The sequence below is a fragment of the Ischnura elegans genome, chromosome 11 (assembly GCF_921293095.1).
Source record: "Ischnura elegans chromosome 11, ioIscEleg1.1, whole genome shotgun sequence".
Lineage (NCBI taxonomy): Eukaryota > Metazoa > Arthropoda > Insecta > Odonata > Coenagrionidae > Ischnura > Ischnura elegans.
In genome coordinates this window covers 7,600,303-7,623,936 of record NC_060256.1, presented here as the reverse complement: position 1 = coordinate 7,623,936, position 23,634 = coordinate 7,600,303, and the positions used below count along the sequence as shown (strand labels likewise).

The window sequence follows — 23,634 nt, the reverse complement described above, 5'->3', positions numbered from 1 at the left end:
TGTTTCATTTTGCCCATGCATGTCTAATTTGGAATTGAATATTCAATGAGCTTCATGGAGTTATCTTTCTTCTCTTTTCAGAACAAAAGAAAACGTCAGCAGCATCAAGAAAACAAGCAAGCCAAAAAATACAAAGAATTCAAATTCTAAGCTCTTATATCCATACAATCTTGTACAGATATGCTTTAGTAGATTACTAAGGGCATCCGTAAGTGTAATTTTAACAACGTATAGAATAAAAATTTACACATAAATTGAGTTATCCGCTTTATTTGTACATAAACCTAGAAATGCAGTAAGCATTCAAGTGCATTATTCACATTCATTAGAAACATTAAAATTAGTTAAGTATAATAAGTGGTCCTTTCAATTAGATCAAATCAGCCACTGGAAAGAAAAAAAAACACCATTAGTAATATGAAGTTAACATAAACCTATAATGAATTGCATCTCTCTTACAGATATTACAAATTATACGCCTATAACATATTTACACCTCCATCAACTTACCATTCATTGGCATTTCGTCAATCTGGGTGGAATAGTACTGTTCAATATCTCGAAGGATTCTGATGTCATCACTCTTCACAAAATTGATGGCAACACCCTTTCTACCAAATCTTCCTGAACGGCCAATCCTAGGATTATAAGTAGCAATTAAAATTTGTTTTCTCTACAGAAACAAAATGAATGAATGTGAGAAGTATATAAGAGTATACCTGTGAATGTACAATTCTCGGTTGTTTGGGAGGTCATAGTTAATGACCAATGATACTTGTTGGACATCAATACCACGTGCCCAAACATCAGTTGATATCAACACTCGACTAAAAAGACAAAAATAGAATATTTTAAATAATATTGGAGTAAAGATAGTAATGCAAGCCCTTCTGTGACAATGAGAACCATGATCATTTGAAGAATAATACGCACCTTTGTCCAGATCGAAAATCTTTCATTATTATGTCCCTTTCCTTCTGAGGCATGTCACCATGCATTGAACTCACAGTGAAATTTGCCTCCCTCATTTTCTCCGTTAGCCAATCGACTTTGCGTTTCGTATTGCAAAAGATGACTGCCTGAGTAATTGTGAGTGTGTCATAGAGATCACACAATGTGTCGAATTTCCACTCTTCTCGTTCAACCGCCACAAAAAATTGCTTAATTCCCTCCAAGGTCAATTCATCACTGAAAAATATGCATTTTTTTCAGTTTATTAAAAACACAGGTTTGTTCCGCCATGTAAATAAGTATCAACAGAACAGTTTTCAATGCATTACGACTAAAAAATGTTTAATATTGTTAACGTACCGTTTGACAAGGATACGAATGGGGTCAGTCATAAATTTGCTAGTCATTTCCAATATTTCATGGGGAAGTGTAGCAGATATTAGGCAAACTTGTGTTGCTGGAGGAAGGTACCGGTATACGTCATAAATTTGTTCCTTAAAACCTTTGTTCAACATTTCGTCCGCTTCATCAAGAACAAGCATTTTGATAGATCTGGTACGAAGGACTCTTCTCCTTATCATATCTGAAAAGGATTGAGAAGTCATGAAGGTGAGTATTCATTGTTAAAAGAGATCACATGCACAACCTAACTTTTCCATCAGTAATTCCCAACGTTAATATTAATATCTAGCATGCTCCTAGAGATATGCATAAAAATTTGAAAACTAATATGCTATTGAAAGTGTTCTTGGAATTTAGGTAAACTATATCAATTCACTGACCAAATACTCGTCCTGGGGTTCCAGATACGACATGCTGTCCATAGTCAAGCTTCCTTATATCTTCGCCCAAGCTGGTTCCTCCAATACAAGCATGACATTGAACATTCATGTAATCTCCTAAAGCTAAAATGACTTTCTGGATTTGAACTGCCAATTCTCTTGTGGGGGAGAGACACAGAACCTGCGTTTCCCTCACAGTAGTGTCCAATGACTGAAGAATTGAAATGGAGAACGTAGCTGTTTTACCAGTACCGGACTGTGCCTGAGCAATAACATCTCTCCCTTTGACAATTGGTTTTATGGATCTTTGTTGAATAGCTGATGGTTTTTCAAATCCTGCAGACGAAATATCAAACGATTAAAAGAAGCCACAATATAAGCATATAGAGGACAAATTTAACATGTTTCAAAATTTGTTAACAAACACGCACCAAAACAACGCGAGGTAACAAAATTGAATAGGGACCGTATTTACTTACCGTAAGCGTAAATACCACGCAGGAGCTCTTCCCGCAATCCCATGCTATCAAAAGTGGGAACGACATCGACATCTTCACTGGTTTCGAATTCTACGTTTGATAAATCTTCCTGCAAGACGCGTCTACCCCGGGCAGCCATTTTCCTGACACAAATTATTGCTCAAAACGAAGGAACGGAATCTGGAACAAAACAATTCAGCAGCAATTTGCGCAAACAAATAGACTGTAACGGCGGGAACATGGCTGATCTAAAACTGAAGAAAAATATACAGTCAACATTTAAGCTGAATGGATACAATTTGAGGAAGTAAGTCTGGACAAAGTGGTAAAATGCGTATTTTATTTCCAAGTTTTAATTGTTTTAGAAATATTTGTTTCTATCTAGTGATGTATGCGTGCAGCTATTGGAATTGTTGAGGCCTGTAGAAGAAAGTGAGCGTGAAGAATGGTTAGAGAAGTTTTTAGAGCATATAAGAGGCCAGGCGCTGCCGAATGCTGTAGTGGAGAAAAGTCATATTGATTTGGCCATCCAGGTAGATGAAGGAATCTATCTACGGTGGAAAGAAGTACATAACATGTCCTGTTACTTTTGTTTGCCTTTCTTTTTATTGCAGGAATGTATCAGATCGGAGTCTGATGAAACCGATCTAATCCTCAATGTCATCGACGCTTTTGATGTTCCAAGGTTTATGTATAACGTTGAGAGGAAAAAGTTTGAAATGCTGCCAGCTAGTTCCCCAACTCCTTGTCTTTTTGATGCTGCACAAGCAAAAACCGACTTATTTAAAAACCGGTAAGCCTAATGAGCGTCACTGCCTCTGATGTTCTTTCGTGGGTCTGAGTTTTTTTCACATGTAACAAAGGGTGCGTGATTTTAAATTTTGTCGGAGGAAATGTTTTTCTTTGATTATTTGTTCCAGACATCTTCATATAGATTTGTATTGCCCTTATATGCACATTTGTGATCTCCATGAGGCAGCTATTAAGATACTGTGCCTTAGGTTAACTATAGTACCCTCGGTATTTTTAAAATCTGGAAATCAGTGAGGGGAAGAGGTAACATCGCCTCAGATTCGCTCAATTCTTTGGGCGCCCTTGGATTAATACCTGTCATCTTTATGTCGTGACTTCTCGGATAGTACTAGTACTCGGATACGTATCAAGCCTCACTTTTCCATCTTCTTTAATGATAATCCCTCTTTCCCATGGTACTGAAGGCGATATTAATCGTCGAGTTGTTTTCTTAGATATACCCCTACGTTCACAGCATTCGACTCGCAAAGTATTGTTTTGACAAGTATTCAACTTTTTTTCTCTTAAATCTTTTGGCACAGCCAGACCCATTTACGTTTTACCACTTTGTGGGAGCAAATGAAATGCTGTTCTGCCAGTGGAATCTGTGGTTGATTTCTGCTCATTCAATAAATATATCTTTAAATAAAATTGATAGTTTGAGGCGTAACTTTGTAAAAGCGATTCATTATGAAAAATGAAAGAGAATAAACTTTGTGCTTTCACATGAAATACTTATTCACACATTTACACGACCATGATTTGAACGAAAGATGCCATCATTTACAGGGGTCCATCTCATCAATTTATACCAGGCTTTTAGGGAGGGAGGAAGGTAACTAGGTTGAACGGATTGGTCAACAGAGATGAGGAATTGGGAAAGAATGTGGTCATATGGTTTGAAAAAAGTTAGGGTGAGGAGGGTCCCTTAGGGAGGGTATGGCAGGTGGAGGGGAGTGGGGTGTTTGGATCCCATCCCAAGATAAGAAAGGAGTGGGGTGTATAGGTTAAAATGTGAATGCAACCTGGTGTATATTGGGCAAACGGGGCGAAAATTTCAAGAATGGGTGAAAGAACGCCAAGCCTGCATGAGGAATAGAAAGACTACATTACTGTATGGGAAACATTTGTTAGAAAGCAGTCATCAAAGTGATTTTGTATTTGAAGTTCTTCATGTTGAACCTAAAGGACCTAGATTAAATGCTATGGAACAGATGGAAATTTTGCAGCATGTACGTTCCAATGACAACATTGTAAACGAATTTTTGTATGACTCGCACTCCCCTCTTTTAAACCTCCCACTCCTAAATTCCAGGGCTAATGACATGACGAACCCTTTGGCCTCTCTCTCACCTGAACCCCCCCTCCACCTGCCATACCCTCCCTAAGGGAGCCTCCTCCCCCTAACTTTTTTCAAACCATATGACCACGTTCTTTCCCCCTCCCTCATCTCTGTTGACCAATCCGTTCAACCTAGTTACCTTCCTCCCTCCCCCTCCTCGCCTGGTATAAATTGATGTGATGGACCTCTGTAAATGATGGCATCTTACGTTGAAACCATGGTCGTTTAAATGTGTGAATAAGTATTTCATGTGAAAGCACAAGGTTTCTTCTCTTTCATTTTTCACATCTATAAATCGTAAGCATAAGTATTTTTATGTTTCCTGCTAATTGCTATGACTCTGTATCTCGGTTCATGTGAACCTGTGTGGACGGTACACCCATTGGCATGAATGAGACTAAGTTGGACGGTCATTGAAACTGTTCCTTGTGGCATATCTACACAGATGCTCTTTGGTAGAAACTTCCATGGTGACTCATTAATGATCATCTTGTGACTTGCTGAATGCCTTGAAAACTCTTCCATTGTGTGCCCTGTGATTTAAGACATGCATTCTAGCACTTCAAAGGGAGTTACTGGCTATTTTCCGGTTGTTTTTAGTTTTTTTTAGTAGCATGGTATTGATACTCAAAAACCATGGTTTGAGCAAATGATGTTGTTTCTGAGTAAGCTAGAAGTTTGAATTGAATAATATTCAAATATTGGGTAAATTTGAAGTTACTTTGAATGGGAAGATATATTGGCAACAATGTGTGTACATTATCCCATTAGTAATAATGTCGTCTTTATTTCACAAGTGAATTTAGGACTAGATAGTCCTCTCTTACAATTAACTTGTTTGACAATCACATACATCCATGCCCTGGATGGTGGTCTGACCACCCAGGCGGGATTCGAACCCGTGACCTCTAGGTTAGCAGTCGGGGACTTTAACCCGGCGCCACCGAGGCCGGCAGGGAGGCAGGAAGAGTAAAATCCTTACGGTCCAGATCCCAGTGATTATTGGATACAATTTTTAGGAGAGTATGGCTAGATTTAAGGTGTCTTGACTGAGCTTAACATTAGAGTGACAATGGGCTGGTTTTTTCCTCGATAATCGCAGTCTGAATGCTGCCTAGGAAGACGATGGCTCGGTGGTGTGACTTTGTTGCATACCTGAGTGGCAGCTGAGAGATCTGGGTTCAAATCCTGGTTAAGCCCAGCAATTTTTTTCATGGCAAATGTCACCCTTAGTGCATATTTGCACCCTTGAGTGTGTCTGCATACAAAGCCACTACATAGTTCTGTGCAGGGCAGGCATTTTGTGTGATTGTGTACATCTAGATGTATACATATTATGTTGCTTAATGTTAGTGACCCTGTTCTTCAATTTGCCTGGCTAGTATTACATGCATTGATAAAATAAATTGGTATAATTCCACTCTATTTATAACTTCAAATTAAAATTTTAGTGTCAGTAAATATTACCAACCACTGTTTGTGATGACACATACTTAACCAAGCAAATTGTTTTATTCATTTGATTTCTTCATTTTACTTTGGGAACAGATACACAATATTGAGGCAGCGTACATTACGTCATTCTGTGTTCACACCTGCTCTGCCGGGAGAAGATAAAGAAGAAGCCGTGCAGAAATTTAATCTTCCAATGATAGAATATTTGCTGAGTTCCTCTGTGCGGCTCAAGGATATTATTGTCTTAGGCCTCCTCACACAGATGAAAGAAGGGCGGTTTTATCTGGAAGACCCAACTGGTTCAGTCCGTCTGGACTTAACTGGAACTATATCCTTTTATGAATTCCATCTTAATTTTTTTGCTTCCCCTCCATGCTGGTGACAATTTTTTATTCAATAATTGGTGAAATGGAAGAGGATCAAAGTATTAACATATCTAATAGTCTGTAGCTGCGTGATATTTGGATTTGCTTATGGTTGAAGCTATATTCAGCTGATTAATTTTTAATTTCATATTTGTCATTACATATATTATATTCATTTAAAAAAGATTCAAGAATCATTTCTCTGTATCGTTAATGCTTTGTATGTTTTGGACCAAATATATTCATCTGCAGTAGTACCCAGTGAGAAATGGGTGGTGGAATCCACGTGGAGAATTAACGTGGATACCACGTGTTTTTGGTCGTGGAATCAACGTGGAACCCACGTGGAAATTTGGTGGAAAAATTAAAACAGCAGTTGGTGCTGTCCTAAAACCATTAAAACCTCAACCACTCTATATCTAAACCTTCTATATATGTGTCTACGATTTTTCATGTGCTCTCATGGCTGCCTTTCCACGAATTATATAAAAATAGAATGTGCGATACATTTTCACATAACTAGCGTGGTTTCAGGATGATAAATGACGCAATGTCACCAGAGAGTTAAGTTCCACAAATTAGAAATTCTGTTTAACATTTAATGCTAATCACCACAAATCCACTTGAAATCAACGTGGGTTCCACGTGGATTCCACCACCCATTTCTCACTGGGTATAAGCTGTTTACTTAGATATTTTCCTTAATTTTGTCTTACAAATTCCATTCAGGCCTTCATACAGAGAATTGTTTTGTCTTAGCTGAAGGAGTATATGATGATAAAGTTTTTCATGCTAAGGCTATTGGTTTCCCTCCAGCAGAGTCATCAGAAACCAGTAGGTAAGTTGAATATTTTCAGAAGCAATGTCTTAGATTCAAGTATGTCTTCTTGTTCCCAAGAATCGGGCATCTGTGGCTCAGTGATGTGCGACATAGTATATGATTGCACTCCAGTTACTTTACATGCTGCTTGTTTTCAAGCATCGCCACTTGTACAAGAGTGCAATCATGCTCCATTATCATATTCGCGTATCACGTCGCAGTAGCCTCTGAGGCTGCTTTTGCACAATGCGACTGTGTGGCATGAAATTGAAAATTTAGTTCTGGCTTGGTGCTGTAATGTGACCCATCCTTTCCAAACTACTTTCCTATATCTGTGAACTCTCCACTGCACATCGCTTATTTAAAACCATGCATGTGTGGTTCTTGGAAACCAGCCCTTTAATATCCATGGGCAAGTGAACAAATTTATATATCCTTGTTTTTACCTTATTTTGTTGTCTTCTTGGGGAATATGGAAACCTATTTAACTCAGGAATGGGCGTGGGGTGTACCTATATTACTCCATAGTTCTTCTTTATTTAATGCGAATAATTATTAGTATCAGTGTAATTCGTTAGGCCTTTTTAAAAAAAGAACACAGCACAACTATATCATTCCAAGGAAAGAGAAAATAATATTTTCTGTGGGGTGTTGAGCATGTTTTAGAAGTATGTAATCACATAAGATTGGCGTGGAATTTTGTAAAATTTACCTGGATAACGAGGAATAATGCATGAATTTTTCTGCTGTGGTTGCAATGTGACACACTGGGTTTATCCTAGGTGCCAAATGATGTGTTGTTAGCGATGATTCAAAAACTTCCATGTCACTCAGCTTTTGCCATTCAGGGAGGCCGAGATTATGCTACGTGGCTCTCCACTCCTGTGCTGACGTGAGTGGGTGCTCTGAGCACTCAGCATCCCTGAATGCCCTCATTCAGGGAGGGTGACTGCTCAGCCTGCCTTTCATGCAGTTGCTGTGTTACATTTTATTTTGGAGCTGGACTCCTTTAACAGAGACAATTAATTATACTTGGTTGTGACAGAAATATGTATGGCTGTATTTTTACTGTAATTATGTTTATGAATGGTCATTTTTCTAAAATGATGATTGTGATAAAGTGATCAGTTAAATGTGCTTTACTCATTGCTTTCATCTTAACTTTGCCTTAGAGTCCCCTAGAATTATCATAATATTGCTTCAAAAATATTTTTTTTGTGGCATTTCAGAGCTTATTTTGGTAATCTAAATGTTTTCGGAGGTCCATCACCAACAAATATCAAATCATCTTCCAAGTTGTTCAAAATTGAGCAAACTAATGAGGATGGAATAATTGTTTTTCTGTCTGATGTTTGGCTGGATCAGATTAAGGTATGCAATTGAATCTTTTTTTTCCTGTATTTTAATCCATGACAACATTTAAATCTGACTTTGATGTGAATATTTCCAGGTACTTCAAAAGCTGAAAGTTTTATTCCGAGGATACTCTCATTTCCCTCCGATAGCTTTTGTGTTGATGGGTAATTTCTTGTCCACCCAACACAGGAGCACGTATGCACATACCCTCAAATCCTGTCTGAAGGACCTTGCTGACATAATAGTGGAATATCCACCAATTCTTCAAAATAGCAGATTTATTTTTGTTCCAGGTCCAATAGATCCTGCCTCTGCAAACATATTACCAAGGTTAGACTTTCTCATGACTAGATATAATTTTTTAATGGAAGTACTTTTTACATGTTCTAGAAGTTGTCCTAATGTTCAATGATGACTTTGATGGTATGAAACCTTAAGGTGTAAACATACCTATGAGACCTAAGGTTTGCATTGAAATTAGTGGAAAAACTAAAACAATCAAAGTGTTTTGATATTCCAGCCCATAAGTCCGTTAGTCCTATTTTTTAGGACCGTCATATCCAAGTTTGAAAAACTCAATTTACTGTTGTTAATCCTTGTACTTGATGTATAGTAGTTTGCAATAATAAGTAAACTAATACAATGATATGGTGATCATGTACTTTTATGCCAGATCACAACTGGCAAAACTTCATCTTGAGTTCCTTAATTTTCCAATTATCCTGCCCTCTTGGTCATTTTGGTTGCATGCAAGAATCTAAGTCTTTTAAGGGCCTCAAGAGTTACGATATTTTGAAACCTATCTGCGGCCACGCTCTCCATTGAGTTGATTGCGTGATTGAGACCCATGCAGAAACTTGTTCCCTTGGCAAATCTGCCAGGTGAGTGAGTGAGCTTGCATGGGTGTTGGTTTTATTGTGTTTTTTCACTTGTTTAAATGGTTGTATTTCACCCACTGACATCCTTTTTAACTTCTCCCTTTTGCCTAGTAATGCGTATGTCCTCTAAGGAATTTCTTTCTTTCAACTGTTATATGGCTGTAGAATGTTCATTCACGTATGTCACACTCTCAAGTTTTCAAGCACCTTAGCAGAGAGTACTGTGTGTTAATTTCGGCCAATATCATTTTTCGTGATTTCACATAAGTGTAAAATGGTTAAGAAAGTTAGGTACACAAGAAAAGGTTTCTGAAATCTGATTGGGGCAATCTCAAACGTCTAGATTGCCCCTTGACTTGTAAGTAATACCTGGTGAGAAATCCTGATAGTAGTGATTATATTAGCCAGGACTTGTTTAAGATACTTAGATGCACTTCATTTGATGTAATTGTGTATGCTATTTTAATTCCATGGAAAATTCAAGATGGAATTCATTTGAATGTTTTGAATGTGAATAACTGAAATCAACCTCTAAATGTAGCCATAGATTAAAGGAACCTCCATGTGGCAATTCACCATGAAAAAATTTCTCAGCTTAGCTGTAGCCAGGCACAAAAAATGGCATTTATGAGAAACAAAAGTGGAAAACAGTACATCACTTAGTGAATTTCAGGTCCTACCTAGAGTTCTCTGTCTTATATCATGGCTGAATTGATTCGTTTATTTCATGTAGATCTTCTTCATTTCGCATTAGAAGCTGGGTTTGAAGTGGATTTTCAAATATTCTGCCTCTGTAACTTCATTAATTCTCAACGTTAAATAGCTTTAGTATTCTTTGAAGATACTTTAATTTTATGACCATATGGTTTGTTCTTCACACTGAATGTCAATTGGAAGTCTGTGAATGAGTGATTTTGGCATTGTCCAGCTGAATCTTGCATTTACTAAATTATTTAGCCTTTCATGGAATTCAAGGCCTTAATTGCTCTGAAACCCTTATAAACACATAAGATGGGGTTGCACTTTGCAAAACTGATCAGAAAATCAAAAAAAGAGGCGTATAAGAAGCAATTGAGGTGTATCCCAGGTAGCATATATTCCAACAAAGAGCTAATGTGGATCCTATGGATTTAGGATATACATCCCCTCATTCCTACAATGGTTTATGTCAGTGCAGAGGTGGATGGAAAGTTAAGGAGCATGATATCCTATGATTGCATACACGCGTATAAATTTTCTTTCTGGAGCATTAGCCTCAACTGTTACAGTGAATTCTCATGACTGGTGGAGTGGGTGGTTCTCATAGTAGTCGTATTATTAATGTACCAAAATCTGGACATGTGTAAGGACAATTAACCTCATCTTATTTCAAATGGATACAATGGTTAACCTCTATCAAGTAAGAAATTTTTGATTGCTTGGGACAGTTGTGGATTCGTCATGACAATGGCAGAGTGGCTACCACCATGGAAATTGCCAACAGTTTTATGAAAATCAATGACTTTATAAAGTATTTGAAGTTAATAAAATATTGAATCTAATAAAATTGTATTAAATGTGCACTACTGCCTTTGTGTTGACTTAACATGGATTTCAAATAGTGTCAACAGTGTCTTTACATAAATCTTACTCAAGTCACCATATTACATATATAGGTTATTACAGGATTATGTTAGCTTTTATTTCTTGCACCCTCATCAATCAACCACTCTTATTTCAGCTTTAATCTTACTTCATCTTTAGAGCATGAAAGGAGTGTGGGCAAATCTCTATAATCATCTATAACCATTCAAAGGTCGCTCAGTGATGGATAAGTTGGTGCCAGGAGTGTTGACAATATGGTTAAAACTATTTATCTCAGATATCCATAACCCTTTGTATCTCCTATCGTAGCTGGGTTAGTTATTCCATTCTGAAGGCCTGATTACGAAGTACATAAACACGGAGGAGGTACTGTTAAAACATTCAATGCGGTCCTGATTTTCATGAAAGTCGTCAAAATCTGCCATTAAAATAAGCAAGAAAAATAGAGGGAGGTTGTCGCGCCATAAATTCTGTTCAAATCCATGTTTTTACAAACGACACTTCAAAAGAAGGAAACTTGCTGAAGGACATACACACAATGGGAAGACTCGCAAGTGGATATTAGTCACATACGGAGTTATTCGTTATTGATTTAATGTTTAACTATCTGCAACTTCTGCAGGAAAGTTTATTTCCACTTATAATTAAAAAAAATAAATATGCACATCCAAATGAAAAAAACCAACAGTAAAGATTCCACTTTTCAGCTTTGTAGAAATTGTAAAGTTGGTATTTTCATCATGAGACGCATGTGTCTCCGCCATGCCAGACCAGATGTTATTAATATTATTTCCTCTGCTCACAATTTCAGAGGATTTTGAAATATGCAATAGTACTAATAATTACTGGGTAATAATAGGGTGGTTTCCTATTATTTTTTTATTGCCTAAATTGAAAGATTATTACCCTGGAGTACGTGTTTCTCACTTTTAGATTTTTAAGTGACGATATCTATTTTTTGCGATTAAATGAAAAGTGAAAATTTTCAAGCGCGCGAAAACGTGATGGCTAAGTATGAATTCTGGGAAAAGCCAGTGTGAGGAATTTCTAGTTCCCGGTGCTGCCCTGTGAGGTGACTTTGGAGCGAGCTCCAAGTGCTGCTACCAGGTAGCGAAGTACCCAGCTGGCAGGTAGCGCTTGGCTTAAATAAGGATTGTTAATACCTTGTCAAATGAAGGAAACTTTCCGATCTTAGTCAGTTTTAAAAGATGATTATTAAGACATGTTTCCCTGAGCTCTGTGCCTCATGCGTGCGTTGGTAATCTCAGACGATGTAAAACTCCTTTCTACTCGTATAGAAACTATGTCCCTGTGACGTCACGTGGAGTGGAATTGCATGGGCACCAATCTGGCCTTTTTCAAATGAGGATAAAATTGACCATTGCCATTCGTCTAAACTGGGATTTCTAAAACCAAATAATTTGTATAAATATTAAATTATGAATACACTAATGGTGGGTAACAAATCGCAATCAATGCCTTTCGTTTTCTTTGATGAAGGAAATTATCCTATTGACGTGCTTCGCACTGAATGTGTTAATGCATACATGAATGAACATGATTAGGCATCATCAGACTTTTACAAATGCATGAATGGGAAATAGAACCTGTTATAATTTGCTTCATGCATTCGTACAATTACTCACACGTATTGATGCACTATGTAGCCAGACCATTTTACTAGTCTGGAACATCCAAGTGATTAAATTTTGCTCTCTGGATGAGTAATTGTGCAAGGCCTTAGTCATGCGGTGTGCAGCCAGGATTGGCCCACCCCTCCCACAACTGAGGGCGGAGCTAGAGGAGTCCAGCCCCTTGAAGTATTTGACGAATAAAATTTTTGCTGTTATGCATCCAGCAGTGCTAGCAACTCCTCTCAATATTATACAAATATGTCATCAGAAATTTAGCTTAATTTAAGTTCTGAGAAGTCTCAAGAAAAAAAAAGTTACTTTTCCAATTTTACTTCTTCGAGAGGGTGATTTTTTTATTTTACCCTCTTGAAGAAGGGTCTTCAGTAAACCCTCTACCACATGCTCCTCTCCTCCTCATGAACTCAACTAGTATTAATGTATGGTAGGAATGAGTGGCTTGAAATGACACTAATTTCTTGATTACTTTATCCTTTAAATTGAACATGTCAAGTACATTTGCTATTATGGTTTTAATGGAACATAAATTTCCAACTAAGAGATTATGTGTTTTGAATAGTGTTTGCATTCACTTCTGCATTTATGCTTTCACACATTTAAATATTCATGTAATTGTGTTATGCTAATTGATGTTGATGTCCGCGTGTACAGTTACATTAAATGGCTGGATACATGTGGCGGGATTAGATATGTAGATCCTGTATCTGATTTCACTCATGAATGGATGAAATTTTCTGTATGTTATGCCGTAATGAGCCAAAGCCTCTTGTGAATTTGGTTATTTAACTACTTTGTATGCTGATGTGTCTTTGTTTTAGTGTGTCATTAGTTTGGTGGATCTAAAAGGCTAAGGTTTTCCTTGGACTTTTTTTACACACTTGGAAAAATTGAGTTCATAACCCCATTGTGTAACTTTATAGGCATGAAAACGCTTTTGGCATGAAGTTATTCTTGATGTCACCATATAAATTTTGAACTTATCTCATTTCCAGAACTCCTCTTCCACGGTTTGTCATCAAAGAATTCAGTGAGAAAATACCTTCGGCCATATTTGCGAGTAACCCATGCCGGATACAATATTGCACCAAAGAGATAATAGTGTTGAGGCATGATATGGTAACCAAACTCTGCAGGAATACTATTCATTTTCCATCAAGTGGAGAAATACCTGACCATGTAGGTGTATAATTTTTGTTCTCTGTTTAAGTGCAGTTGATTGCGGTACTCATTTGAATGTTCTATATTACAGTTTGCCAAGACAATAATTTGCCAAGCAACGTTATCGCCAATACCATTGACAGTTTGTCCAATCTATTGGTCATTTGACAATGCCCTATCCCTTTACCCACTGCCAGACGTTGTGGTCGTTGCTGATAATTTCAGTTCATTCACTGCCTCTTTCATGGGATGTCAAGTTGTAAATCCAGTAAGTACTTGAGAAAACTGTGAAAAAATTGTTATTACTCTTATGTATTTCTATTAACTTGTTGTCTCTTGTCTTTCAGGGTTCTTTTCCGAAGAGTGAATTTTCTTTCAAGGCATATTGCCCAGCTTCCAACCTGATTGAAGACAGTCAAATACCAAATGAATGACTTTGTCACCCGCAACTACCTTATATTACGATGAAAGCGGATCTTTCTCCTCTGTTCCCTCCACGATTCCTTGTAAATAGCAGAAATATTAAAGTTGGCTAAGCCTTCCAAATGTCACTGTAAACTTATGCATTCCTATGTAAATATTATTACATTCGTAATAAATCGAGTTTTCACTCAATTGAGTGATACAATAGTTATTATTTTCTATTATCCCAATCCCCATGTTCATGATTAAATTTCATAAGCTCTTATTTATGAGAACACAATAAACGGCTAAATTATACACCTCGCAAACCAGTGCACACGACTTCGATTGAATTAAGGAATGATCAAATGGACGACCTCAGTGAACTTGTGTCATGGGAACGATGGACTGAACCAAAAAGTGTTGACGAGGATGAACTACTACATTCGATAAGTTTTCCGTTAGATAATTGTAGTTCGAATCACTTTACTTTCTTGAATGGAAATATTTCTCGCCGAAATTTATTTTTATGGTTACTTATGTCACTTTCGGTGAAATCTTGGAATCCCATGAATGTCGGAAAAGCACACTGTGTTCATTCATTCTCAGCAGGTGGAACAACGAACATGGAGTAGTAAGCGAAGCATTCCCACATACCAGGCAATGGAGCTAGTCTCCGAGAGGGCTGTGAGCCGGGACAGATTTAGTTTGTTTTGTGTGAGGTTTGGGTGAACAGTTAAAATGGGATAAAAGAAATGCGAGTGCAAGACAGTTCGACGTCTGCATCATGTGCCAAAATGACGGAAGAAATGAGCAAGAATGGTGGGCCTGAAGTTAACACTGGCAGAAAGAAGGGCTTCGGTCCAAGCAACGCTAATGGGTCTCAGAGCCCTAGTATATCAGTTTCTAATGACACGGAGAGTTGCAAGACAGTCAGTGGAGGACGCCTCAAATTTTACAAGGGTATATTTTTTATTTTTGCATTCGTCAATCGTTGTGTGTAGTGTCATTTCTTGCGGGTTTTGTGGTTCAGTCTGACGGGGAATAACAACAAATGCTCTCCTAATGGTCATAATTCATCAATTGACTGCCATTAAATTTATTCTTCAACCAAGTCATTTGCCTTTCTATTAATTGACATCTAATATTGCTATAAATATTTATCAGAAAGCGGTTGTTACGGTCCATGCTAGCCGAGGAACGCCCGTCATTCTATGTCAAGAATGATTTGTCCTCGCTACTTGACTCTTGTTTTCCATAAACTGCTGTTCTATCAATATTCATTTTTTTTAGCTCTGTTATTGTTTTATCCTAATCGAAAATGGGCCAGTGAAGTTTGGAAAAGCGGATGTAGAAAGTGTCTCCTTGTGGTAATTGCAAGTTGTTTTCTTGTAGATGGAAAATTCATACTTGAGCTGTCACATAGGAAAGATGGTGAACGTACGTCCTGGGTGCCGGTACCGAAAAAGACGTGTTGGCCTCCTCTTTCATCTGCGTCCTCGACTACCATGGCAGTGCCTGGTAGCACACCAAGACAAGAGAGCTCAGCGTCTTTAAGTGGTAAGTTGTCTTGAAGTGGACCGAGTGGTACTATTATCATCTATTTCTAGTGTGCTTGAATTTCAACTTGTCTCCAAACTTGAAGGGCAAAGCTGTTGGTAATGTCTTCGGTATATGTATTCTTGATTTCGTTTATTATTCATATCTGACGCGTTGTTTAGTGCTTAGATTCTTATTTTCCTAATTCTGTAGCCTGTACTAGATAAATTTTAGGGTATTTGTTCGGATCACTCTAATTAGACCTTTGAAAGGACGGTATTGGCTGACTTCCATGCATAGGGGATAATAATTTTAGTCATGTTATTGGGAATGTAGCGCAACACTCATTTCCACTCACTATTCTACTGTGATCTAAAACTTCTTTTTATAATCATTCTCATTTGCTAACAATTTTCTTTAATATTTATTTTTAAAATGTGAGGTCATTACTGCCCTAATGATCTACATCAAGTACTGTTTCAAATTTAACTGAAGCAATGTTAAAGCATTATTTTCAGTGTGTGGATGTGATTATATTTGTCTGTACCCAGACCACATTCCTCTTAAGCGCTTCTGCATTGTATGATGGAAATATTCTTGGTGACCTGGCATTAGTGTATATTAATTCATTGTGGAATAATTAATGCCCCGAACTTTATTGATCCCATTGGTGATGTATCAGTTGCCAACCTTTGCTTATATTACAGAGTACTTTTGAAGATAATCTTTATATATTTTAACTTAATCATATTTCCTAAAAGCCTCATTTTTATTAGGGTAGTATATGGTTAATTATCACCCATAAGTTGAACATTGCCATGTATCGCAGGACTTACTGAATGAGTTTATGACTAATGTTGGCTTTTATTTAATGCTAATTTAAAATTCTAACTAAGTATGCTCAAACAAAATTCTAACGTACCTACTCAAAGTTTTAGTTGCCTCAGGCATGTGTCCCTTGGAATGTTTTTTTTGTGGGTCTATTCACTACAATTTGGTACCCAGTCATCATTTGTTACCATATAAAATTATTTCAAGTTTCTTTGTTTGTTACTTGTACTTAAGGCCTGTGCATGCAGTGCATTAGCTCCAACAAGTTAATGTCTAAATATGCTGATGTGATAATGAATGCAAAAATGCTCCGAGTAAACACCCAACTTGTGCAAATGCATGAACAAAATATAGTGCCTGTTCTTATTTGATTTATGCATGCGCAAATGTTCCATTGTGGTCCACAGAAACCAGTCATGCAATCAGACATATACTCAACGTGTTAATGTATCATGCAAACTGACCTTCATAATGGAATATCTTTAATATCAATTCTTCAGTTCTGATAATTCCTATAATGATTGTCCATTGTATTCTTGCTTCCTGTAAATAATAGATTGTGCTATGAAGTAATTGGGGTTTGAGTTTAATAAATGAAATAATTTAAATGAGTTTGGTGGGAGATATGTTTGTGTTCTTGTAGACAGATGTTTAGGTTTTCACTTTTGGAAGGTTTACCTTCAACCTGAACTTCTTGAGCTATTGACAGATGCCCATTTTATGTTTATTGCAATTGTGTTTTCAGCTTTAAAATTACCGCTGGTTTTTAGTGTAGATCATTCTTATTTTTGGTGAATGTTGACTAGCATGTGCTTTGATTTTCATTCTTCATAGGTGACTCTTTGAAAATGATTCAATTAACATTAAAATACTGAAAAAATAACTTCTATCTCTCAATTCTGTACCCCTGGGCTGGTAATTCATGTCAAATTTTCTATTGTATGTGTGGTTTTCAATTTTATGTACCTATATATGTTAGCAATACCATTGCAATTTCTACATTCAGGTTTTGTGTTTTTAGGTCTCTTAATGTTGACATAGCGTGTCTTTTATCTTGGCTACGCAATAGATTAACCCATTGGGGTTGATGTTTGAATGCATGAACAATTCGGTGGACCAGAACAGAATATTTTTCGGATGCTTGAACCCATGCAGAACAGGTTCTATTTTCTGTTCAGGCATTTTTACAAGTTCGGTGGTTACACGGTGAATAGTCAAATGTTTTTGTTCACATTCATGTATGACATCAACTTGAGCACGTTAATGTAATGTGTAACCAGGCCATGTGAAGTATTTATTTTTCTCACCCTCCTAACTTTCTATTTTAAAAACTCAAAACTTGAGAGTTATCCTTGTCCCCTGTTACTCCTGACATCATGTATGCTGATGAATTTCAAATGAATTTTTCAAACTGCTGAGGATAAATTTGTGACTGTAGGTTTATTGTAAAATGCAAAGGAAAGGGCCACAACTAGTAAGTTATTGGCAGTTTAAGGTAAAGGAAGGCCTGATAAAAGAGTTGAACTGGGCTTCTAAGGATAATTGTTTTATTCTTAATTTTACTGAAATTACCTGGTATTAATGACAGGCGTGGTAGTTTGTTGAATGTTGTGTCATTTGCTCAATATCATGTGGTGAATTGATTTCTGAAATCAAATATGATATTTATTGCAGTGTCTGATGACAATTCCTCTGTGCAAAGTTCACCATGGCAACGGGATCATGGTTGGAAGCAAGGGACACCTCGGCACGGAATTAGTAAGGAAATGTCATTCATCATGAAACCTTTGAAACGTAGCGGACAACTCAAAAAGCTACGCCGGTCACATCCAGTCAGGAAAAGAAGAAGACGTCCCCATAGTCCGTCCGATGTGAAGCCTCAAGATGTCAGTGACCCAGTCTGTGTGACAAGCAAAGTTGGTCCTCGACCAAAGTTGCTTGACCTTGTTGAAAGTCTGTGGAAGAAAAGTGGGGGGCTGAGTGATGGTGTTGCTAGGACAAGTGGTGGCAGTGTGACCCACAACCATGTTGTGAAATCAGAAGGGAGTGGGGTGGTCACGGGTGGGAAATTGGACCCAAGCCTAGTATCGCCGCGCAAACGCATCCTCAGGGAAATGGAGAGAGTAAGCCTCGAGGACCACGCAACCTCCAAGAGACATAAGTCTCGTTCCAGTGCCTTGGTGGAGTGCCGCAAGCCTCCCGTTAATGCTAGCAACAGCACGTGCCAAATGCAGAGGCTGAAGCCAGTCGACAAAGTCCCCTCCCCTCCACCCATTAAGGGTGTGGAACGACTGAGCAACTACAGCATCAGCTCACTGCTCGGGAAGGCCTCGGAGAGGGGGAACAACGGGGGTGGTGGTGGTGAGGGGGAGCCCTCGCCTGTGCTGAGGTCGTTGCTGAGGTCTCCGACGAGAGGGGGCAGCAACTCGCAGGACTGCCACTCCCCCTCCCCCATCAGCGAGGCCCCCCCGCAGGGCCTGTCCGCTGGCAGGGGAGGCGGGAAGGTGCCGTCGCCCAGGCACCGCCATGCCTCCCCCCCTGCCGTTCCCTACCACCACCCCCAGCACTCGCTCGCCCACCACCACCACCAGGTGCCTCTGCACTCGCCCCGCCTCCCCTCGCCCCCCTCCCTTCCCCCCTCCTCCCCTCCCCACTCGAGGGGCCTCTCCCGCCCCAGCGTGGCCTCCCTCAGCTCTTCGTCCTCCCCCTCCTCCTCACCCTCTTCGCATATACCGTTTCTCGCACCTCCTGCGCTATTCCCTGGGGGTGGGCTGTTCCCCACATCCTCCGCTTTGGCCCCCCCTGCCTACCTCCCCCCCCACGCTTCTTCCTTGGCCCACCCCTACTATTCTGCAGCTGCTGGTCTGCCATCGGGAATGAGGCAGCCTTATCGCTCCACGCCGTCTCCAGTGCCTTCATTGTGGCTTCATAACTACGGCATGCCTAGTCTTCCGGTGGCTCGTACGGGAGATGCCATAGGGTCCCGGTCGCTCTACCCTGGTGTCATGGTGGGACCATGCCATTCACCGATGGGCGTGATGCCTCATTGGCAGTCCCTTGTCCCACATCTACAGGAGGACTACAAAAAGGATGATGGGAATTCTGGTATGTTTTGCTTAGTGAGTTGGTGGTTTTCTCATCTAGTTGTGAGGTGTTAAATATAAGTTAAAACTTGTGTAATATATATAGTATATTTAATACCATTCAGAGTACCACTTATATTTTTCTCAGATATATGGGATTAAAAATTAGCTCTTTCTGTTAAAAGGGAGCTTCCTTTCTTTATGAAGTAATAAGCTTCATCTAAAAGTGAACTGCAATTTATTCCTAATGTAAGAAATTCCATAATTTACCCTTTTGTTTTCATTTTATCACATCACGGTATGAAACACATTAATTTGTCCTTTCGATCCATCATTCTTCACCAATCAAGTATGATTATAACTAAAATATACTCTCTCTCGTACATACATTTTATGGTCATGATTAAAGGAAATTATTTTTTTATGTAGTCACCTTTCTTGCCACAATAATTGATCTAATCTAATTTGCTTCAGAAGTACATGTCATTTTCTCAGACTTCAATTGTTGGAGCCACATTTGGATGACTTGGTAATGCTTATGAACCACTATTGTCAAAAATATTAAATACGTTTGGTTTTTTTGCATCAACAGTTCTAGTAATAAATTTCTCTTTTTTATTTAATTTGTGGTACTTATCTTATAGGTTAAATTCCCTGTCACAACTTGACATACTTTTATTTGTGATTGTAATATTCATGCAGAGGGGTAGCATCAATCAAAATCATCACTAGCAGGGAGTAATTCCACTGAGTGATGGCAGATAATGTTCATTCTTGAAACGTCTCAGAAATTCATTGGGTGTTAATTTAGTTTGTCAATATTTAATACTCTTTATTTGTAGATGACAGAGGTCTTGCTGTTTGTTTAGCAAACTAAGGTTATTTTTCCAATTGTGAAAATCTGTTCCATCACTGCCTGTAACGGTGAGAAAAATATGCATATTGGTACTGATTTAGTGAGACAGTATTTGTTATTCTTGGTGCCCTCCCCTTTGTTACTCTTTATGTTTGTTGTAATTGAGAATAATGTTGGCATTAATTTGAAATCCTATTCTATGAGCAGTGAATTGTGCTGTTGAACTTTAATTCTGTTTCTAAATGATGATTCTCGATACTTATTATTTTTTTAGCATGTTTTATCAGAATGGTTATGCAAAATCTTCCTTTTGACCTCCGTAATTTATCATTGCCGTGATGCAATGAAAGTTATGTTTGTAGAAGGTTCAACTGCTGCTTTGAGCAAGTGAATATTTGTTTCACGATTAACTTGAAGGAGCTGACCTCCCTGTTTTTTTTATATATGTTTATTAATAAAAGGTGTAACACTAAGCATTACTCACTAGATTTTCTGAATTGGATGGATAAGGCAGATACTTTGTGGAGATCCATTATGAGATATGAAGTAAAACACTTTGCACTTTCCACATAAAAATTTATTACACTAGAGTCTAGTGTAATAAATGCAAGTGTTTGACTTCATATCTCACTAGATTTTCATTTACCAATGCTTTGAATGGTGTACAATGTAATAGTTTGGAGGTATTTATTTTAATTATCTCACGAGTGGCTATTATCCTGGCAAAAGGAGTATAATTCCAATATCGACAGAATTGAGAAAGAATTATGATTGTTGTCTGTTGGAATGAGAACCATTATGATTATTTTGGTAGACCTTGGATTTTTCTCTGAATAATGTTGACGGAGCACAAAATTTGGGAATAAGCATGTCATTGTCAAAACTTTCCAATGTCAAGAATTTTATTTTATGCTGTGGTGATCATTTTCATATTGATAATAGAAATTTGAGTCTTTGTTTCATTGTTAGATGCTTAATATCTTAGCACTATGAAACGTTGTTTCTACAATTTCTCTCGAGTAATGTATTGCTCCTTTTTCTTCGCAGATGCTCCTTTGAACTTGTCAAAAAATGCTGGTTGACCCAATGGAGTGTAAGAAGCTCTTGTGGATCACCACATATGTCTGCCCAGGGAATGGCCAGCAAAGTGAGATTCTCAAGTAGGAAGGAATTTTAGCTAATGATGAGCTCTTTGGCAATGCCTATGCAATATGTTAAGAGAATTGCCTCTTAGGAGCAATCATTTTGGTGCTGAGCTGTACTTTGAGGAGTTAAGCATTGGATATTTTTTAAAATGTGTAGGCAGAGGTTAAATGCCTATTTTCATGAATGAATACTCAGAATTTTTTAAGAAAAAAATGTTGGTGTGAGTGTGAATGGTATGAGAGCGGTTAATGAATCATCCATTGTGCCTTCTGAGGCAATTGCTGGCCGATGTTCATATACTTATGTATATTTTTTAGTAGATATGATTATTTTATCCAAGATTTACAAGTACAATCTATTAAATTTTCTTGCTTTGTATAAAAGCATCTCCATTAGAAAAAATCATCAATTTAATACATAGTGTGACCCAGTGGTTTCATGGGTAAAAATTGGTTTGTACAATTTTTTCCATCCACAGGTTAAGTATCCCTATACATGGCAGAATAAAATCTGCCTACTTACTATAGCTAAAGTAATTGTTTTAGAAACTCCTCTCACATGAGTTGCAAAATATCACTTATCAACTTTCTTTCGAAAAATCTTAAAGTTTTAAATGAATCTCAGTTTAAAACAGCCTAATCAGTTAACGAAGTAGTACTTCCTTCCTTTTCATGTGATAGCTGATAAATACTGTGGTGCTTGGAGTGAAAAATGGTGCTTACTTAATTTTCTACAAATTCATTGATGAATGGTCTTTGAGTCTCAAATTTTTTGAAAGTGTTTATTCTAGAAAACTGTTACTTATGAAATATTACTGCCTTCGCTAACAAATGAAAAGATGTAATTCATGTCATAGAAAATACCTTCAATTGCTACCTAAGTCATTTTTCAAGTTCCTCTCCATTTCTTTACATTTCACTGCCAAATAATTTTTCTGTGAACTTGACTATCTCTTAATGTTTATCCTGTCTTTCCTATCATTTCATATTTCTCATTTGGAAAATGAGCTCTGCTCTTAATTTTGTATAAATAATTGTGAAGACTTGTTTCTATTTTGTATGAGTGTGTGGTATTTTACACATAAAAGACAAATTTTAATTATAATTCCTTGTTATGGATTGTATAACAATGTCTGTCTTCCTTCATTTTGTTAGTGTGACTTTGGTTGCATATCTGTATACTATGTTAATTTCTTACTAATTGTGTATTATAATTGACTGTCTTTTGTTGGCAACTTTCCTATGACTTTTTTCAATATTCAGAATAGAATAACCTTCATTCGCCTCAAAATAAAAATGTTAAATATATTGTTTGAGTTCATTTTAGCTGATGTGGCACTTGTATATTGAAAGTGTTCAATTTTGTAAAGACGGGAAAATATTTTACATTCATGAAACCTTGAGCTTTTGCTGCCTTAGAAAGTGGTGTGTATTTTGAAACTATGATAGAGTAGTAATCTCATTGCATTTCAAGGCAAAAAGCACGTTCTTGTATGAAAAACTAGAGGTAAATATTTTTCAGAAGGGTATTTTTTTTACTTCCACTGGCTGGGAATAAGCAGTATTGGTCATATTTGTATAGAATGCCAAGTTGCTTGTCTGTGTAATTGAAGTATTTGAATGTAAATTTATTTTACATATTCTCTTATGGAAGCTCATTGAACATGTTACAGCTTTGTTTGATTACTTGAAATGTTCTCATCATTTCCATGACATATCTAGAGTTGAACTAGATGTTAGCTATCCACAATACAGTTACTGTCAGAATGAAAGCTGTTATTGGCACACTTGATATTTACTTACAAGTCTTGCTGTCTCATTCATGAATGTCTGGTGGGTTGGCATAATGTTAACTAATGCCAATTTCATCTATTTTTGCTAGTTCAGGGTGATACACAAATAGACTTGCTAAAATGAACATTAATCTGTAAGCAGGTGTAACCACATTTCAGATAGCCAAGGCTGGGTCCAAAAGCAGACTTGTAATTGTTCTGAAGAACACATTGCTCCTAATGGAGTTGTGCCATTTATTATAAAGTGTAATTGAAAGACATCCTTCACTTATTTATTGTGATATGGTTTTGTAAACAAAACTTGTATGTAAAAAAACTAAAACTTATGAAACATGTAAAGAAATTCTACTTTAATAAATGTTGTAATTTTT

General features: G+C 37.5%; 4 protein-coding genes across 5 annotated transcripts in view; 3 read left to right on the top strand and 1 right to left on the bottom strand.

Annotated features, from left to right (window-relative positions):
- Positions 1–254, top strand: part of LOC124167872 (splicing factor 3B subunit 2) — a 37,220-nt gene extending 36,966 nt beyond the window's left edge. The window contains exon 11 of the mRNA XM_046545929.1: positions 82–254. Coding sequence (XP_046401885.1) covers positions 82–150 — 69 coding nt within the window. The 3' untranslated portion in view covers positions 151–254. The remainder of the gene's footprint in view (positions 1–81) is intronic.
- On the bottom strand, positions 255–2,381 carry LOC124167874 (eukaryotic initiation factor 4A-III). Its single transcript, XM_046545932.1, has 7 exons — positions 2,213–2,381; positions 1,734–2,069; positions 1,312–1,534; positions 934–1,188; positions 720–827; positions 511–638; positions 255–387 (listed from the first exon to the last, which is right to left on the bottom strand). The coding sequence occupies exons 1-7, from the start codon at positions 2,349–2,351 to the stop codon at positions 371–373; spliced, it is 1,206 nt and encodes a 401-aa protein (XP_046401888.1). The 5' UTR covers positions 2,352–2,381; the 3' UTR covers positions 255–370.
- A 27-nt stretch (positions 2,382–2,408) lies between these two features.
- On the top strand, positions 2,409–14,248 carry LOC124167873 (DNA polymerase epsilon subunit 2). Of its 2 annotated transcripts, none has more exons than XM_046545930.1 (10): positions 2,409–2,519; positions 2,598–2,745; positions 2,827–3,005; positions 5,895–6,129; positions 6,883–7,004; positions 8,216–8,357; positions 8,437–8,672; positions 13,449–13,632; positions 13,706–13,882; positions 13,962–14,248. In XM_046545930.1, exons 1-10 carry the CDS (start codon positions 2,452–2,454, stop codon positions 14,046–14,048), a joined length of 1,578 nt encoding a protein of 525 aa, XP_046401886.1. In that variant the 5' UTR covers positions 2,409–2,451; the 3' UTR covers positions 14,049–14,248. The 2 variants fall into 2 exon arrangements, with proteins under 2 accessions (XP_046401886.1, XP_046401887.1); XM_046545931.1 differs by having other exon boundaries at positions 2,447–2,519; positions 2,578–2,745.
- Positions 14,249–14,399: 151 nt separating this feature from the next.
- On the top strand, positions 14,400–23,634 carry LOC124168395 (protein hairless). The gene is made up of 4 exons (XM_046546615.1): positions 14,400–14,979; positions 15,412–15,576; positions 18,061–19,491; positions 21,373–23,634. Exons 1-4 carry the CDS (start codon positions 14,772–14,774, stop codon positions 21,405–21,407), a joined length of 1,839 nt encoding a protein of 612 aa, XP_046402571.1. The 5' UTR covers positions 14,400–14,771; the 3' UTR covers positions 21,408–23,634.